Source organism: Monodon monoceros, unplaced genomic scaffold (assembly GCF_005190385.1).
Source record: "Monodon monoceros isolate NGI ecotype Baffin Bay Population unplaced genomic scaffold, NGI_Narwhal_1 Super_Scaffold_2, whole genome shotgun sequence".
NCBI classification, from domain to species: domain Eukaryota; kingdom Metazoa; phylum Chordata; class Mammalia; order Artiodactyla; family Monodontidae; genus Monodon; species Monodon monoceros.
The window spans coordinates 104,062,796-104,080,840 of record NW_021703776.1 but is presented as its reverse complement, the minus strand read 5'-3'; the positions used below and the strand labels follow the sequence as shown (position 1 = coordinate 104,080,840).

Below are 18,045 nucleotides of genomic sequence, written 5' to 3'. Positions count from 1 at the left end.
GTCCCAGGCTCCCTCCTTCCCCTCCCCCTCCTTCCCCTCCCTCTCCCAGGTTCATGAGGGGCCACCTCACGCCTATTGGCTAATTTTCTCATAGAAAGCTAACTTTTTTTAGCTGGTAGGAACTTTCTGGTGTCATCTCGGTCAGCCTCCTCATTGAAGACGTCGGGAACTGGAAGGCGTTAGACACTTGAAAAGGGCGTTGTGAGAAAGCCAGGCCCAGACGGAGCCTCAGCTCCAGGGACGGGAGCGTCCAGGCCACAGAGCTGTGTCCTCACCATCTGGAGGCCGGGGTCCAGGACAAGGGTGGATATGACAAGGCTGGCTCCTCAGGGCTTCGAGGGGGTGTCTGTCCCAGGCCCTCTCCTCGGCCTTCGTGTCTACATGTCATCCTTCCTCTGCCTGTGTCTGATTCCAAACTCCCCCTTTTATAAGGACGCCAGGCACAGGGTGAGGCCCACCCATATGACCGTGTTGTCACTCCATCCCCTCTGTACAGACCCATCTCCAAATAAGGCCACATCCCGAGGTCCTGGGGGCTAGTGCACCCACGCATCTTTTTTTTGGGGGGACACAATTCAGCCTTCGACACCAGGCGCCCCTGGACGGCTCAGAGGTTGGCAGGGCGGTGCCAGGCCACTAGCTGAAGCCTTTGGGCCTGTGCTGCGCAGCATGGAGGCCGCGCCCAGAGGGACCTTTTCCTTGCACATGCCGAGCAGCAAGGTTAGAACGGGGCTCTGCTCCAGCCCGTCCCCCGCCTGTATGGCCACTCACCCGCTGAGCTGCGTGGCGATCCTATTTTGGGATTGCTTTTTGAGAGATCCACAGAGATGCTGGTGAAAGTAAGAAATGAGACACGAGATGAAGTCTTCAGACCATGTTTCAGGCCACGCGTGTGCCTCCGGGACCTGCTTTGGGCGTGTTTGGAGCCGGGAAGCCAGCCGTGAGCCTCTGGCTGTGGGCCGTCACCTGCGGGGCAGCTTCCTGGGTAGGGACGGAACCAGCCTGTCTTCCTGCCGCCGTGGGTGCCGGCAGGTGTGCTGACCCTGGGCCCCAGACGGCCCGGTCTGCCCGGCACTGAGCCACGGAGGCGCAGAGCACGAGTGTCTGCTTTCCTCCTTAAACGTTTGATGGTCCTGTGGTTTGAGGTGTGGGTTTCTTCACGGGAGCAGAGCCCTTGCTCACGGGCTTCCTGAGGAAGGGGCGCTGGTGGAAGAAGTGTGAGCTGAACTCCAAGGACGACTCACCGTCTCGGAGCAAAGAGTGCTTCGCGCTGACGCCGTCATCCTCCAGCTCCCGGGTCTGTGGAGGAACGTGTCATATGCTTAGCTTCTCAGAGCCCTGCAACAGACATGATACAAACGTTTATGGCTTTGCCTCAGCTGTGACAAGGCCAAGTCAATGAAGACGTTTCCAGGTGTCACTGGCTGGGAACATGAGTCTGGCGTTAACAGCTGGTGGAGAAGTTCAGGTGATGTTTGCGGTTTGCTCACCCGTCAGGGGACCCAGGAAATTCAGGAAGGAAGTGGTGCTGCTGGTGCCATTTGTGAGCACAGCCCAGTGTGTGGGGTCTCCATGAAAGACTCAGAGCCCTCCAGGCAGAGTGCTGGCCCGTCACAGACGCACCGCATGCTTGCACCAGCCATACCCTCCAAGTAGAGAAAATGCCATCAGCCAGTGTAATGGTTTCATCTCAATCTTAACAGAAAATTGAGACAGCTGCAGGGCCCCAGGGGAATATTGACAGACCTCTCGGATGAAGAAATCCCCATGGCAAGTGCCAGTGTCAACTCACGGCTTCTACAGATGCCTAACTCGTGTTACCGCCAGCAGTATCAATGACTTCGCCTATTAGGGGAATGAAGACTGTTGACTCATACACGTATCGGTACACTCAGTGTGAGGGACACGATCAGGGAGGCTAAGGAAACGCTATCCTTAAAGATCCATGTTAGGAGATGATGTCACAGGCGGGGGAGGCCTCCACACACTCTCCTTGGGTGGGTTCTGGTTGAACGTGGGCACAGGCTACGCATGGCACGGGCTAGAAAGAAGCCTGAATGGTTAAGCCACAGTGTCCTCCAACGTCTCCCTCTCTCCAGGCTCCTTTGCCCTAGTCATAATCAAGAAGCAATTCTAGACCTTACTCCTTCTGTTGGCATTTATGAAAACCATCCTTATTTACTGACAACTCGTCCTATACCACACAATGAGTTTTGCCGGTTCAGCTGACTTTTTGTCAGTTAGGTGTGTGTCCCTCTGTCATCTTGAACTTGTTCCTAAATCCCTTGCTCTCTGCCAGGCCTTACGTGAGCACTTTATAGAAGCCATTTATCACAACAAGCCTGTGAGTTAGATATCGTTTTCCTACATTTTAGATGACAAATCTGACACTTTAAGATATTGAATCATTTACCCAAATATCACCAGGCTAGCAGGTGGCCAGGCTGGGTCGGTCCTGGACCCTTAGCTCTGTGGTCTTTGCCAAGTCAATTACTTGATGTTTTAGAGCCTCAGTTTCTTCAACCTAAATGGGAAAATGGACTCTATTCTGTCTATGGTACAGTGTTCCAGGAAGAAGGAGGATAATACACGTGAAACATTAGGACAGGTAGAATGCTACAGACATTCAAAGCACCGTTCTTAAACACAGGAACGGTACACAATAAATTCTTCAGGCGTTCAGAAAAGGAACAGGCACAGAGGGTTAATTCAGCAAGTTTCTTCTTAATAGGTGTTTTTCTCCTTCCCTCCTTGATAAAATTTACTACTGTGGCTCTCATGAGAGGAAAATAACTGGGTGGTAGAGCCAGGTACAGCGGGAGACACTACCTGAATTTCCTTGTTTCCTGGCGTCTGAGTGAAGTCTCACAACAAGATCTTGGAGGACACACCCAGCTCTTCATTAAAATGTAAGCGCTGTAGTTGTAAAAATTCTTAATCTGTGGTTATAACGGAGAAGACAAAGGAACGGTATTCGCGGATCCACAGAGGAGGGGTGGGGGTTATTTGCTCAGGAGCCCCGCCCTGGCTTCACCTCCACCCCGCTGTTGACCTTGAGTGAACCGGTAATCCCGCCAGGCAGCCTTGTCTGCCCCTGTGCATCACAAAGAATACAGCAGCCACCCTCAGAACAGGATCAGTGAACCACAGAATGGTTGAGACTTGCCCGGCCGAGTGAAATGTCCACTGGACCGTCCCTGCTACATCAGCCGACCCTCCGCCGGACTCTGGCCCTTCTGGGATGGCCCCCGGTGTTTCAGAGGGAGGTTCAAGATGGTCCCACACTAAAAAAAAAAAAAAAAAAATGTTCTCTGTTAATTTTTTTTTTTTTTTTTGCAGTACGCAGGCCTCTCACTGTTGTGGCCTCTACCGTTGCGGAGCACAGGCTCCGGACACACAGGCTCAGCGGCCATGGCTCACGGGCCCAGCCGCTCCAGGGCATGTGGGATCTTCCCGGACCGGGGCACGAACCCATGTCCCCTGCATCGGCAGGCGGACTCTCAACCACTGCGCCACCAGGGAAGCCCCACTGTTAATTTTTAAATCAACACATTGCCGCAATATGAAATATGTGATGGGAAGGTAGAACTCTGAGCTTTGGAAGCCCTTGTCCCAGGCTCAGTGGCATCTTGGAAAGAGTGCCCTGCGGGGATGAAGGTGGCTGGACCGGTGCCCGCAGGGACGCAGGACGCTGGGAGCTGTCCTCACAGCAAGCTTAGGCTCCGTCTCTGCTCAAAACAGGTTTTCCCATTAACCATCGGGGTTCAAGCTCACCGAGACTCCCAAACTGAGGACACGTTTTCTTGATTTTCCGACTAGAAAATCCAACTGGCCCTTGTTTACTGAGCCTGGTTGCTTGTAGGGCCCTGTGGAGATGAGAGGGACCCGGCAGCCCCCCAGTCCTGGGCCTGTTCAGTGCGACCAGGGGGCCACCCCGCCCTGGGTGTGATCGGCACCCTCTGAAGCTCCGGGCCCTCCTCCCTGGTTCCCTCCGTCGCGATGGCCAGCAGCCCTGCCCTGGGTAACGGGTTCTCAGACACTGGGAGCAGCCCAATTGCTGCTATTAGCAACGCCTGAAGTGGGCTTGTGGAGAATATTTGCAGTGAGGGGGGCTCCTGGGAGACCCTCAGGAACCCTTTGGAATCAGCTAGAAGCCGTGCTCTGTGTATCCAGCCTTCAGTGTGCGGGCAGAAGGCACGGTCCCCATTCAGAGAAGGGCCCGGCTTCCGAGCGGCTCGCACCGTCTCTGGCTTTGACGTGTCTGGACGCCCCCCCACACACACACACACACTGAGAAACTGGGCCTCTTGAACTCCATTTTGGGGTGAGTGTTTGTAGCGCTTTGGAATGTCAGAGCTGACCGACTTTTCTTGTGGGTTTTATTTCAACTTCCTGCCACAGCCAATTTTCAGTCTCTCAAGAACAGATCTGTGCAGGACCCCAAAGCCATTGAGTCCAGGGGACTTTTGAATCGTTGGTCACACCTTAGCGGGGGGCTTTGGCAGCTGCCTTTGTAAACACCTTCAGAACATTCCACAGCGTCTGGTCCGTGTCACCTGTGCTCAGGTAAACATGTCAGGCGTGAACCCCTTCCCCGTCTCTAGATGTTTCTTACCTGTCTTGTCTCTACTGGGAAAAAGCCAACGTTAATATCTCAATAAGACGGATAGGATGGCGTCCAGTCTCCAGTGGACGATACCTTCCAAGTTCAATCAGTTTAGGCCTCGCCAAGTTTCCCAAGCCCCAGAACTGTTTAAAACAAAAAATAAGTAAATAAGTAAAATCTCCCAGAGAAAGGACAGAAGCACAAACCACAGCAAAGGCCCCGTGCGTGCTCTCCTGACCCCACTGCCGAGCTGCTCCCAGGGCTGGGAGCAGGAAGTGGGGAGACGCGGCTGAAATGCCGGGAATCTGGGCTTGGGGTAACACACTCACCGCCGTGGAAGCCCTGAGCTCCAGGGCTGCAGCCAGGCTGTTTTCTCAGCAGAAGCAGGTGGTGTGGGGGCCGCCGGAAGGCTCTCACTGCCATACCAGATGATGGAGCTCGGCGCTTCCCATTTTCAAGTTTGCACCTTGCGGAGGAAGGGGAGGAAGGTGGGAGAAACGGGGACTCTCGGGGGTGCCCTGCTGGCCGTGAAAGCTCCTGAAAACAGGCAGAGAGCTGTCACTGACCGCAGGAGGGTGGTTACTCCAGAACCAAAGTCAGGGATGATTCACATAGCAAACATATTAAGCTGTGACCGATCACATGTCCTTAATCCCCTCTGAGCGTCTGGTTTCAACACCCGTCAAATTGTTTTGCCCGTTTTCGGCGCGTTTCTGTGTCGGCGAGTCCCCAGTGAACACTGCTCCCCACACCCTCTTCTCTCCTTGTAAAGCTACATTCTTGTAACCTCGAGTATTTCACCTTCTCTAGACGACAGAATTGTATGTATTGAATGATGGTCTAATAGCTTCATATCCACGTTGATGTTTATTTTCTCTGTGTTACCAAATACGTGTTACTTAAAGGCAAACACTACATGAGCTACTGCCCAGGAGCACCCAGCCTTGGCGTTGGAACTTGACACAAGAAAAACACGAGGTTCCCTGCACACCCTGGCGCTGCACTTCGGGGGCTGAAGGACCCTCGGTGGGGGAGGGAGGGAGGGAGGAGGTGCGGTGACGGCCTTCAGCGGGACCTGGGGGCAGGGGGTAGCGGTGGCCCTGGATGACGCCCTGCACGGGTTAACGCTCTGCTTTGGGGCTTGCAGACGACCACTCCCGGATCCGGCTGAAATCAGAGAACAGCCACGGCAGCTCTGACTACATCAACGCCAGCCCCATCGTGAGTACCGCCCGCCACGCGCCAAGGCTCCCGGGGGGGCGGGGCGGGAGCGGGCCGGCCGGGCACTGGTTCCATAGCAGATAGCCGGTCTGTCTCCACCGGGTAACCAGCCTCCACCAGGGACCAGGGCTGGCGCCCTGCCCCCCTGCCCACTCCTGATGGCTTGGTCCCCAGGCGGGGCTGAGTCCCAGGCAAAGGGAATGTGGTGTCGGGGTGCTGAGCCCGGTCACCCCAGGGGCCCAGCAACAGCGCCCTGACGAGTTACTGCTGGAACCCGTGGCTTTGGGGAAATTCGTAGCTGGTTGTGTAAAGGGCTCCTAGGCCCCCTTGTTCCCTGTTCGGGGGAAGCAGGAAAACCCAGACCCAAACCTGGCACGTGTTGAAGTGATGGATGATGTGGAAGCAGGTCGGAAACTACGGGCTGGTCTCCTCCGGTCTTTGCAGCGGGCGGGGTCTTCCCTTCGAGGGAGGGGGTGCAGCAGCGCCTCTCTGGGCAGCGGGTGTGATGGAGGACGGGGGCAGGTGAGACCTTCTGGCCGGCAGGTGTTCCCAGCCTCTGGAGAGCCCCTCACGGCCACAGCCTGCTGCTCCCTCGCGGCTTCCCGCCCTGCACCCGGGGAGAGGCCGCAGGGGAAAGTCGGGGGCCGCCCAAGGGGAAGGAAGAGGGGCTGGCAGGGGGGTGAGTGTAGGTCAGCAGCTGGTGGGAGGAACCTGCCAGGGGTTCTCAGGGCACGTGGTGGGCGCACCTGGGCCCGCAGCAGAGAGGCAGGAGGAGGTGGGGCTGTGTCCCCCTTAAACCGTGGTTCTTGACGCTGGTCTCCGGGGAGCGTCAGGACAGCTCAGTAAGTTCTCACAGTGGCTTCAGTCAAATACGGGCGTGTAGGACGCAGCACGTCCTGGGGGCTCCGGCGCTGTGAGGTTATGGGGGAGGGGGGAGGTGGTTATGGGGTCATCTCTGGATTCGCGAGAGCACCCTGGGTGAACGACAGCCCCTGCCGTCCTCAGTGGTGACCTTGGATGAGACAGTTCGTGGTCTGATCGCAAGCAGAACCGCTGATAGACCGCTGTCATCGTGGTGGTTCCATTTATTTCAGTGCATCTGCTGTATAAACCTCATTATTATGACTCCAGTGTGCCGTGGGTCAGCCCCATTTCCTGACACCTCACAACCACACAGCGAGGGCACAGTGTAACACGCTTGCGGTGCGAAAGGGATTCGGAGGGAAGCATCTTGTCTGCACCCGTCTGAGCTCAGGCCTTTGTTTCTGGGGTTATTTTTAAGGACTCACTCCTTTCCTTCCAGCAGAGTAGACCTCAAACGTTGGCTCCGTCTGTGTTCAGAGGCCTAACTAGAGCCGTTCAATCAGTCTTTCTAAATAAACACACTTGTTGAGTTTGGTATTTTTCCATCAATTCTAAATTCAAAAAACCAAGCCAAAGCCCCATTGATTTACCCATCTTTCATCCGCTGAGGGTGGGCTTTGTAGCTGCCTGGACCTGGTCCCTACACAGGGATCATGATGATGGTCTGTAAAAAGGAAAGAGCTGCCTTCTCCCCGCTGGGCTCCTTCCCTGGGATGAACCACGTGACAAGGCCAGAATGAGCAATAAAGCAATTCTTTTCACGTCTCAGAGACGGGGGTTCAGTGTTGGGGGGTGCCCGACTCTCCCCCATTTTATGGGTTCCGGCTTCCAGACATTGGAGCTATTTCAGGCTAAAGTTAGGACTCAGTGAGGACAGGGTGCTGGTGAGAAACTGCATCTCTCCCAGAAGCCGCCCACCAGCAGCCCCTACTCCTGTGCCTTCCCCGTCTCTCTCTTGTTGGTGGAAATTCAGAACAGCCTCTCAGGCTTAACGGGGCAGGGACCTGGGTCAGAAGGTGAGGCCAGGAGAGGCAAGTGATTTTTCGGTGTCTTTTATGTTCTCCTTTTATTTCATGCCACAGTTCTTTTTTGTGCAAATTTGGGTTGGAAGCATGAACTAGAAGAAATCCTCGGTACCTCTTGCTGAAATGACTGGAGGTCTGATGTTAATGAGTTTCCTAGCAGAACTGAGTGAGGAGCTTACAATGAGAGCCCAAGAAGCCCGTGACCGTGCAGAATAAAACTACAATAACTACGTCTGTCATATTTGTACTTAGTCGTCATTAAATTTCAGGAAAGCCATCCAGTAGTAAATAATGTGCAATCTCTGCTCTGAAATGAGAGGTCATGAAAGTAAACGGGAATTCGGCTTCCCCGCATGAGGTGTCTGCGGGAGAACTCCATCAGCCACACTGGAGCTTGGTCACTGTCAGGCATGGACTAAGGGGTGGCGGGCGTGAACACAGCAGCACACGAGTCCCCTTACCAGGGACAAGTCTGAACGTCCCAACAACACTTGAAAGTAAACTTACTCTTCATTTCTCTGTTTATTAAGGGGAGAAATGGTTTCATTTTTAAACTCAGAATGCGTTTAACAAATTTAAGTAGACACAAACTGACTCTTCAGAAAAGGATGACTGCTCAGATGCCCTGAACATCCTAAGGAATTGGCCAAATATGGGGGCCGATTCCTTGGTTTTCGGATTTACAAGCAAACATCTGTATGTGTATAATTCTGGTTTATAGCCAATACTTTTCTTAAGTAAATCTCAACTCATAAGAATAGGAAAAAAAAGCCAGACTCTCTCCCACTGATTTTACTAATGCTACAATTTCCCAGCAAACTCTCACATTGACTTGGTGTCTGGGAAAGTGACTTGAAAACTCAGGCTTGATGTTCTCTTGTTTTTAAGAAAACATCTGTGAAATTTGCTTTACATGTTAGGAAAAGCAGGTGTAAGGTGGGCAGATAGAAATACTGGAAGATAACCTGCGTGTTCACCTTGAGTGAGTGAGATTGCAGGGTAGGAGACGTGATCCCCGTGACCCCCCTACCAGAGGCTGGCCCAGACCTTCCCTGAGACTTTGGGCCACCAGGTGGTCTGGGGGCAGTACCGGCCCTGCCCTCACCTGCGCACCAGCCGGCAGCGCCCCCTGCCTGTCACCCTTCAAGGCTTCAGAACACAGGCGCCCTGGTCTTAATATGCTGAAGGCTTAGTTTTTAGGATGAGTTTTGTTTGGAGCATTGGGGAAATATTGCTACATTTTTTAATGCAGATTAGAACTAGTTACTCATGGTCATTTATAACTGTCATTCCACAGCTTGAACCAAATCGCTAGGTTTTTTTTTTAACCGTGCATTTAGAAATTCATAGGGATATACCTTGCGGGCACCCTAGTTCATGTGGTATCTTCATATAAGACTCGGTCAGCCACATGAACAGTACACTGAACACAAACTTTGGGGGTCTCCTTTTTCTGAAAAAAATCCCAGAATCCCAGAGCTAAAGGGCCCGTAGAGACCAAGTCCTGCCTCCCCGCCACCACCCCACCCATTTTACAGACACTAAGACTGAGGCCAGAGACCCTGACTTCATTCACAGTGCTGGACCTTGTGTTTATAATCACAACAGTCCTACAGATAAAAAGTACACTACAGAGAAATGGGAAACAACAAGGAAGAATGGGGGAAGATTCAGCTCTGATGTCAGCAGAAGCCAATGCTCATCCCCACCAGGAGCTGGAGGTGGAGGCATCGCCACCCACCACGCTGGGCTGGCAGCCAGAGCTCCCGATGGAGAAGTCGTGTCCGTAGAAACTGACGCGATTTCCTCTAGTTATGCTTATCCCGCCCTGGAGATCTTAAGTGTAGTAAGACTTCAGTGCATTTAGTTAAATTTTTGCTTTACTTTCATTCATTCAAAGTTGCACAGAACTGGGCTGAGGCTCCCGTGGCCTTATCTTTGCTACACGCACAGAATACTTCTGCCCAGAATTATTTTCTGTCCAACAGGATGTGCACGGGATGAGGCGATGGTGGTGTGGTCATCTCAGTCACTGTTCAACTGGTGGCACGTCACCGCTCTGTGATCACTTACTGCCTTCCAAGCGGCAGCCACATGACGCAGCCAAGGGGGAGGGGAGTGATGGGCCACTGAGCGCCCCCCTCCCCCTTACCCCAGCCCCATGCCCTCCGGTCCCGGTCTCAGATGAGCAGTGGATGGGGAAGATGGGAACACCATGACATCAGGACCTCCCACAACAGGGGGCCTTATCTACCCTGCCGAAACGCTGTTCCGATTTTTACTTTCAATCACATATTTCTCACTGTGAAAGCCACTAAATGTGCTAGGTTGAACGTACTAACGATTTTAAAATGTGTTGCTCTCTGAATTGCTTTGGGCAAAAAAGCACACTTGAAAAGGAGGTGGGGTTTTACTTTTCATGCAGAACTATTTGCAGGGAAGAGATAGGGGTCTCCGTAAATAGCTGTCACCCCCAACAAATGCATATTTTGAACATAAAACTCCTTATTTCTGCCAAGCATTTTTCTACTGAAACATTTTAATTGGGGCTTTCAGCTACAGAGTAACGTAATTTTACCTGTATTGTGTGTGTTGTGCATTTCCGGTTTCAATTACGAATCTCACTAAATTAGATGCACGATAAGCTTTTCTCCTGCCCCTCCACCCCCCAGCTAGCGTCAGATGTTGTTCTGTTACAGTAGCTTACACCTGTTCTTTTGTGCCCTTTCCCCGTTTCATGGTGCACATAATTATAAGGTGCGCTGGGGGCATCCTTTCACGCTGACAACCCTCGGCCCCGAAAGTGTTGCCGGGTGGGCGCTGCGGGAGGATTCACTGGATCCGTGTTACGGCGGACGCGCCTCACGCAGGCTCTTCTCACACCCAAACTCGGAGGGGCTTTCAGGTGACCCGGGGCTTACAGCTGACATCCTCACATGTCGCTGTAGAATCATGTGTGGTCGCACCCTCTGTGTTTTTCACTGTATTGGGAGATGTATTCTTAACATGTACCTTCAAGTGCGGAGCATTTTAAATCTTTAATCAAACGCTGGTGTCAGAAGCGTAGAAACTGGTGCTGGATGGGTAAGAATGAAGGATGCTGTGCAGTCTGATAAGTGAGCAACCGCCTGCCACCAAGGGGAGACCCGCCCACTCCCTTCTGGGGGAGGCCTCTGCGGGCCTCAAGGCTGGGACAGCAAGGGCGTCTTGGCTATAACACCTCGCCCGGTCCTTTCCTGTCTTCTTCGGACGCCAGCGTGAGGGGAAAGAGCTCCGTCCGTCTGATTTAATCCTGTTTGCTTCTCCAGGCTTCGTTCTCATGTTCTTTTTTTTCTGCTTAGTCAGTCTTTGAATTAGATGTTATAATGAAGGTCTTTTAAGCCAAACTTCCTCTCTCAAAGCCAGCAGGCTGCATTCGGACAGATCACCTAGCCAGGTAACCCACCACGGCATTCTCCTTTGTTTGTTTTCGGTCCTTGTCTGGCGAGGTGGAAAGAGAATAGGGAGTCAGCTGCTGGAAGGCTAGGCAGCGTGTGCCGCGCTGGCTCTCAGACCCCAGGAGGACTCTGGGCCCAAGCCCCTTTCGGGGTAAAGAGAAACAAGCCCCCACGGGAGGGGAGTAACTCATCCTGGGAGGCATTATTGCTGGATCCCTCCAGGCCCCCGGCAGTGCCTCCGCCCTCTGCCCAGCACAGTGCCCTCAGCGCTAACCTCGGCCGCGTTACCTCGAACCCTGCACATGGCCAGTGGTGGCCGTGAAGCCTGCGCACACCGACCGAACTCCTCTGCAATCACACGCGTCCGTGGACGGGTCACCATGTTAGTGGCCTGGGTACTGCCCCGGGTGCCCTCGCTTCGTCCCCACCACCCTGCCTAGCGCAGCCTGTGCGTGGGTTAACGCCCTGGTATCTGGTCTCTGGGTCACTGGCCTCCTTTCCTACCGACACTGCTCAGTTACCTCCATCCCGGGGTAAGGAAAACATTCAGCCCCAATCGCCAGGCTCCAGGTGCCGGGGAGCCCCAGGCCCCGCCTAAAGCGCAGGCGGGTTAGGGTCAGGAGGGGCCGTGGGGACGAGCGGCGGCGTCTCCCACTCCGCACACGTGTGGGTCGAGGGCTGGGACTGTCAGCACAGGACACGCCGCGCCCCTCCCCTCAGCCGGCCCTTCACTCCCTGGCTCTTCAGCTCATCTTTCTTCTGCGGTCTTGTCTCCGCAGATGGACCACGACCCCAGGAAGCCCGCGTACATCGCCACCCAAGGACCGCTGCCCGCAACCGTGGCCGACTTCTGGCAGGTGAATCTTTTTAAATGAAATTTTGTTCTGAAAATAAGATCTTAATACATTGATCATGAATAACGCCTTGGATTCAATTAAGCCAATTGAGATTTGTTTACAGGTGTTCATCAGATGTTCCTTGATTTCAGAATTTATATGAGCCCTTTCATATTTTTTATTATCAATCTTTTTTTCCAAAACTTGAGTGTCAAAAATTCCCTTTGAGAGATTTAATACTTTAAAGACTCTTACCTTTTTAGCCACTTTACTTTAGCTGCTTTATTTTATGAACTATAAAGAAATGAAATAATAAGTGTTTAAATTATTGTATTTTATTCAAATGCATCTCTTGTCTATAGTTTTAATTTTATGACGGTAAAAGATGGTGCTCAGATTATAGTCTCTGTCTTTGTGGATACTCTGTAATGATGCATCTTACAGGCCAGGTTGGTCTCTTTCTTTTCATTCAGCAAAATCCTGAACACTCAGACCAGGCTCAGACATTGAGAACTCGTGTCCACATTGGCCAATAAAAGGGAAACCAGGAGGCCAGTGGGCTTCCCTCTCGCAGTCCCCTCTCTTTTTCCCCATTGTCCACAGCATGGCAGAGCTCCGTAGGAACAGCTCTTGGAAGGTGGCACCGTGGGGTGTGCACATGAGGTCACATCATTGCTCGGTGGCTATAACAACCCCCTCCTGTGTTTCGGGCACATCGGGTGTCCCCAGAACCGGTACAAAGGGCCCCCTGAGGACAAGTTGAGGAAGATGTGCCTTCTGGGTCCCGGGGCACAGGTGATGATGGGGCCGGAGCAGCGTGTGGTCCACAGAGCTGGGCTGTCTTGGTCCCGTGGCCATGCCGTCTCTAACCCGGTCGTTCATCCCGACAGAGGGACTAGCTGAAGTTAGCAAATTCCATGTTCCCTGTTCCCTGTGGTCTGACAGTCACTTTCCCAACTTTCCAGTCAACCCTCTCCTGACTCTCCACCCCAAGGAGGGACAGTGTTCCTCTCCACCCTTGAGAACGGTCTCTGCAGGTTTTTCCGGAGAGTCAGGAAGGGATCCAGGATTTGCTGAGTGTCCCAGGGCTCATTGCCTTGTAAGCGTATCGATGCACAGGTGTCAACATCCCCAGTTCCCAGGCAAGACAAGCGAGCATCTGGGAGATTGCATAACTCACCCAGCGAGTAGGAAACCAAGACTGGACACGTCTCCGTGGCCCTGCTGTTTCATGGTGGCTTCACGCTATTAGAAAAAAAAGACCGAGCTGAACCCTGTGGTCATGGCCTAGAGCCATCAGGCTGTGGCATGAGGACAGTCTGAGGACAAGCTGGTCCCTCCACCCTTGAGGGCTGAGCCTCCTCCCCGTTACACCTAACCTGCCGAGGGGTCACGCAGCCCAGGCGGAGCTGCTCCAGGAGGGGAGCTTGGGGCCCGGGCCCGAGGGTCTTCCTCACGCCATGCGGAGCTGTGTTCCCGAGCCGTGAGCCCACTGGTCCTGGTTCTGCCCGCAGAGAGTCGCTGGAATTCCGTGGAGGCCCAGGGTCTGCTCAGCCACCTTCCCGGCCAACCCCAGGCTCCCCGTGCTCAGACAAGCAGAATAAAGAAAATCCCGAGTCGTGTGGCAGAATAAGGGACCCACAGAATCCCACTATCACCGCAGCTTCGACTGTGCTTTGACCCACCATCCCAATGTGCACAGTTACAAGGGACGTGTAGTGCCCCCAAAGTTTCATTTTTATCGGTTTCAGGTCCCGGTTGTAACTTCACGCGTGAAAGCTTCTCTTGCCAACAGGATCACAAGTGTCTGAGGGCGTAGAGATGCTCAGCATACTCATTGCTCACATCCATGGACCACTTACCGTGTACCAGGCCCTGTGTCGAGGGTTTTACACATTCTGTCCTATAATCTTGGCAGTCCGTGAGACTAGAGGCTCATACTCTGCCCCAGCGCCCGTGGCTAGTACACAGGAACACTGGTATGTTTTTCTTTCTGCTTATTCCGAGTAGTTGCCATTGTTGGGGACAATTCATTTTGTCAGTATTTATAATCAGTATTTGTCAGTATTTATACTGACAAGTATTTGTCAGTATTTATACTAATAGGATTCTAGAGCATTTATGGAGGTCTGATATCAAGGAGCATACGTTCTCGAAATGGAAAGAAAATATCCCTAAATGACACAGCTGGAGAAAAGCGTTAAGGTGAGATGAAGTGCAAGATGCTTTGAGACAGGGTCAGCATTTATCAAACTGTCCAGGAAGCAATGGCATCCCTCAAGGTGGGAGCAGATACTCTGTGGCCAACAGGCTGGCCCTCCTGGGATGTCTGGGGCTCGTCAGCCCGTCACAGCCTGGGAGCCGTCCTGCAGCAGAAAGACCTGCCTCACTTTGTCTCCTCCACAGCCCTTGGGAGGGACGCCATGGTCTCCACACCGGCCTCAGGGCGTCCGGATGCAGGCAGAACGCAGTGAAGACATGTTGGCCTTGGGACGGAGGCACTTCATCGCTTGTGATTTTCTTCCCAGCACAGTCACGTTGGTCGGGTTGGCCTCTGAATCATATTCTAGAAGTGGGCATCTAGCAAGCATGGCTCTTTATTAATAACTCACCCAGGTCACAGGCTCGACATCCTCAAACATTCCAAGTCCAGCTGCCCCCTCCACCTCGGGCCCAGCAGAAAGCGCGAGGAGGAAACAGCACCGGCCTTGAAAACTCCTTGCAGAACTTCTCAAAAGCCACAGTGAGGTGCGAGCTCTTTTGAGAATAGAACCTGATTTGAAACGTAAGAAGTTTCCTGTGTCCAAGGCAATAGGCTGAACGGAGACCTCTGAGTAAGGGTTCATGTCTCATCGCGTTGTCTGGATTCACGGCCTTTGACAAGTTTTGACCCAGGAGCTCAGCACCTGTTACAGAAAATATCGAAGCGTCTTCCTCTTATTGGAGCTCGTGGGTGCTGCTCTGAAGCCCCTCCCAGGGACGAGCTCACGGGGGCTTATTCTGTGTCTGTGATGAGCAAATCCCCATAGGAAAGGCCCCTGTGAGGCGGGTTCACGTGAACGGCGGTGTCCCCTTTCCCACGGCACAAAGGAGCCCAGGCTGGGAGCTGAAGACAGCAGCTTGTTCCTTCTCCTGTTTCCAAATACGGCCACGTTCACAGGTTCGTGGACGTGACTTTGGGGGACATTATTCCACCCAATACGATGGCAAAGAAGAAAACAGACACTACGCCCCGAACGTGGCGGCATCGCAACAGGACGGGTGGCCGCAGCAGGAGGCCGCAGGGCGGGCAGGTGGGCGGAGGAGGGCCAGGGTTACGCAGCGACGCCGAGGTCATCGGCAGCCTCGGGACTGAGGGGCAACATGCAGAGAAGGGATCGGGGAGACTCCGTCTGCACGCAGACACGGCACTTCTGGGGCATTCCATCGTAGGTGTGACTCAGCGGCAGCCCTTCCGCCCTGACTGCGGTCACCACGAGGCGGGGGCTTCTGCTCCAGCCAGGACCCTCACTCCTGACTCCCCACCCCAAGGGCTCTGCTGGGACACACAGCACTGTTCACCGTCCCGCGATTAGAATTCTTTCTCTGAATTCACATGACGTGTTCTAAGAATTTGATTCCAAACCAAATGCATGCCCGACCCACGACCTTCCTGTAGAAACATGTTCTGACCTGTGAGGACAGCCCCATGTGTCCCCGGGGCCTGAGGTGGCAGCTCTGGGAGAAGGCAGACCGACGTCCGGCTCCAAGTCCACGTGAGGAAAGAAGCAGGAGAGAGGGGGACAACAGCTATTGAGCGCTTACCGTGTGCTGGGCCCGGGGCAGACGCTCGGGGTGCGTGACCTCACCCGACGCCCCCGACAACCTGGGGTAAGGCTGTCACGAGTGTGTGATCCCCCCAGACGGGGTCCCGCAGAGACAGGGGGCTGGTGGGGGCCTGGGGCTGGGGAGGGGTTGGGGAGTTGGTGTTTGGTGGGGCAGAGGCTCAGTTTGGGGAGATGAGAAAGTTCTGGGGACAGGGGTCGTGATGGTGGCACAAGGTGAACGTCCTGAAAGCCCTTGAACCGTACACTTAAAACTAGTTAAGAAGGTATTTCTATGTTATGTATGTTTCACTAGAATAAACGAAAATCAGGACCCCAATTCCAGCAGAAAAGCCGAGGCCCAGGGATTCCAAACGACCCCCCCAGATGCACGCAGCAGCGGCAGGCGGCTTTCAGATGGGATCTGTACGGTCCGAAGTGCTGCTTACTGCCCACTGGCCTTAAAGCAAGGAGGGGCGGTGACTGGGCAGGTGTGTCCCCGTGAAGAGGAGAGAAAGGCCATCCCGCTGTGGGGACTGTCAGCTCTCGCGGGCCAGCCCCCTGCTGTGACGGAGGGGACATGGTGCCTCCCCTCCAGGCACAGAGGGTGTGAGCTACATCCCCCAGGTGTGCGTGTGCATGTGCGTGCGTGTGTCCAAGGCTAGAACTGGGGGAAGGCTTCTCCAGGAGCCGAGGTTTCCCTGCAAGGAGGGGAGGCCTGCACACCCGCCAGGAGCCAGGCCCGCTGGGCTCACACACGAGCTCCAGGTGCCTCGGGAGCTTGGGGACAGCCTTCCCGGAGAACAGTGGCCTCTGGGCTGTGAGCAGGGTGGGAGGACGAGCCCCGGGCACAGGCTGCCCGGCCCTGAGCTGTCCAGGCGGGCATCACCCATTGGTCCTGGAGCTGCTCCGGCCCCCGGCCCTACTGTCCCACCCCCGCGTTCCAAGGAGCCCCATCCACGTGGGCCGTGGGCTGTCTGCCGTCTCTCCTTCTGTATTTTCGGACAAAGCAGAAATTCAGGCAGCGTGGTGGCTGGTTCAGGTGCGTGAGGACTCCCTGCAGATGTGGACCCTACGGTCGGCGCGCGAGGTCCCCAGCCAGCCGGCGGTGGCTGAGCTCAGGGCCAGGGCCCCTCCAGGGCAGGGGCTGGTGGCCGTTCCCCGCTCACTGGGGGCTGGGTGAGGGGAGACGCTCTAGAATTTCCAGGCTGGCCCACCTTGCTCGACAGACTTTTTGGTAACTTTCAGACAGAATCAGAGGCTGGAGAGCTGGGCCACAGACTCCAGGGCAGAGGCCTGCTGAGGTCTGCAGCAATTCAGCTGGTGCCCAACTAGTGTCGACATTTATTATTATTATTAACATTTTACCGAGAAAGTAGTCCACCTGTTGATTTCTGTTTCCCACCTTCTGAAAGTATATTCTGCTATGAAGTCTTAACTGGGGAAGTGCACTTTTCCAAACGGATGGGCTTGATTTAAATAAAGTGTTTTTATTCCGTAGCACCCATCAATCGTCGTTCTTAGAATGGTCAAGGAAAAACCCAAGCGAAGTACCATGGAAGACCGAAGGAACATAAAGATTTTTCCTCCAGGGACTTGCTGCGCAGGGGGGTGAAGCAGAAATGCAGTAGAAAGGTCATGACGAATTACAGGAGTGAGCCGTGCGCCGGGGCCACGCTGGATCCAGCAGACAGGGAGCCGGATGTCGGCATCCCCGTTTCCATAGCGCACCCGGGCTCCCACCTCTGGGCAGGTCAGCTGACAGCCAGCGTCACCCAGGCCCCCAGGAGCCTAGCCTGGAACACCCAGAGGTGACCCTCGCTGGACGCGCCCGTGCAGACACCCCACTGCCCCCCAGTCGGCAGGACGCCTGGTCACGTCAGGGCTCGTGATGTCAGGGTGTTCTAAGAGGCGGGACCCAGAGTAGGAGGACGTCCTCCAGTCCCTGTCCCGCAGCTCATGCTGAGTCACCGCTGGATAGTCATCCAGCACTAGCCCTGGGCAGTGAATGATGGGAAAGAGAAGGATTTGCAGATTTTACTGATTCTGGAGTGTTAAGAGATTGTGGTCAGAGAAATGTACTCAGGAGCCCTGTGAACTTTGACGTTAAAGCACATTATTTGATTAACTTAAAGGAGTGCAGGATTTGAGGACAGTGAATTTCTAGGAAAAACCTGATCTTTCATTTCCATGCATTCACAAGTACTTTAACCACGTGCCCTAGATTTTCCAGGATATTTTGCTTCAAATATT

The 18,045-nt window shown here is 54.0% G+C and overlaps 1 protein-coding gene across 1 annotated transcript in view; it reads left to right on the top strand.

Annotated features, from left to right (window-relative positions):
* Positions 1–18,045, top strand: part of PTPRN2 (protein tyrosine phosphatase receptor type N2) — a 529,168-nt gene that overhangs the window by 472,099 nt on the left and 39,024 nt on the right. The window contains exons 15-16 of the mRNA XM_029234487.1: positions 5,754–5,827; positions 11,933–12,010. Coding sequence (XP_029090320.1) covers positions 5,754–5,827; positions 11,933–12,010 — 152 coding nt within the window. The remainder of the gene's footprint in view (positions 1–5,753; positions 5,828–11,932; positions 12,011–18,045) is intronic.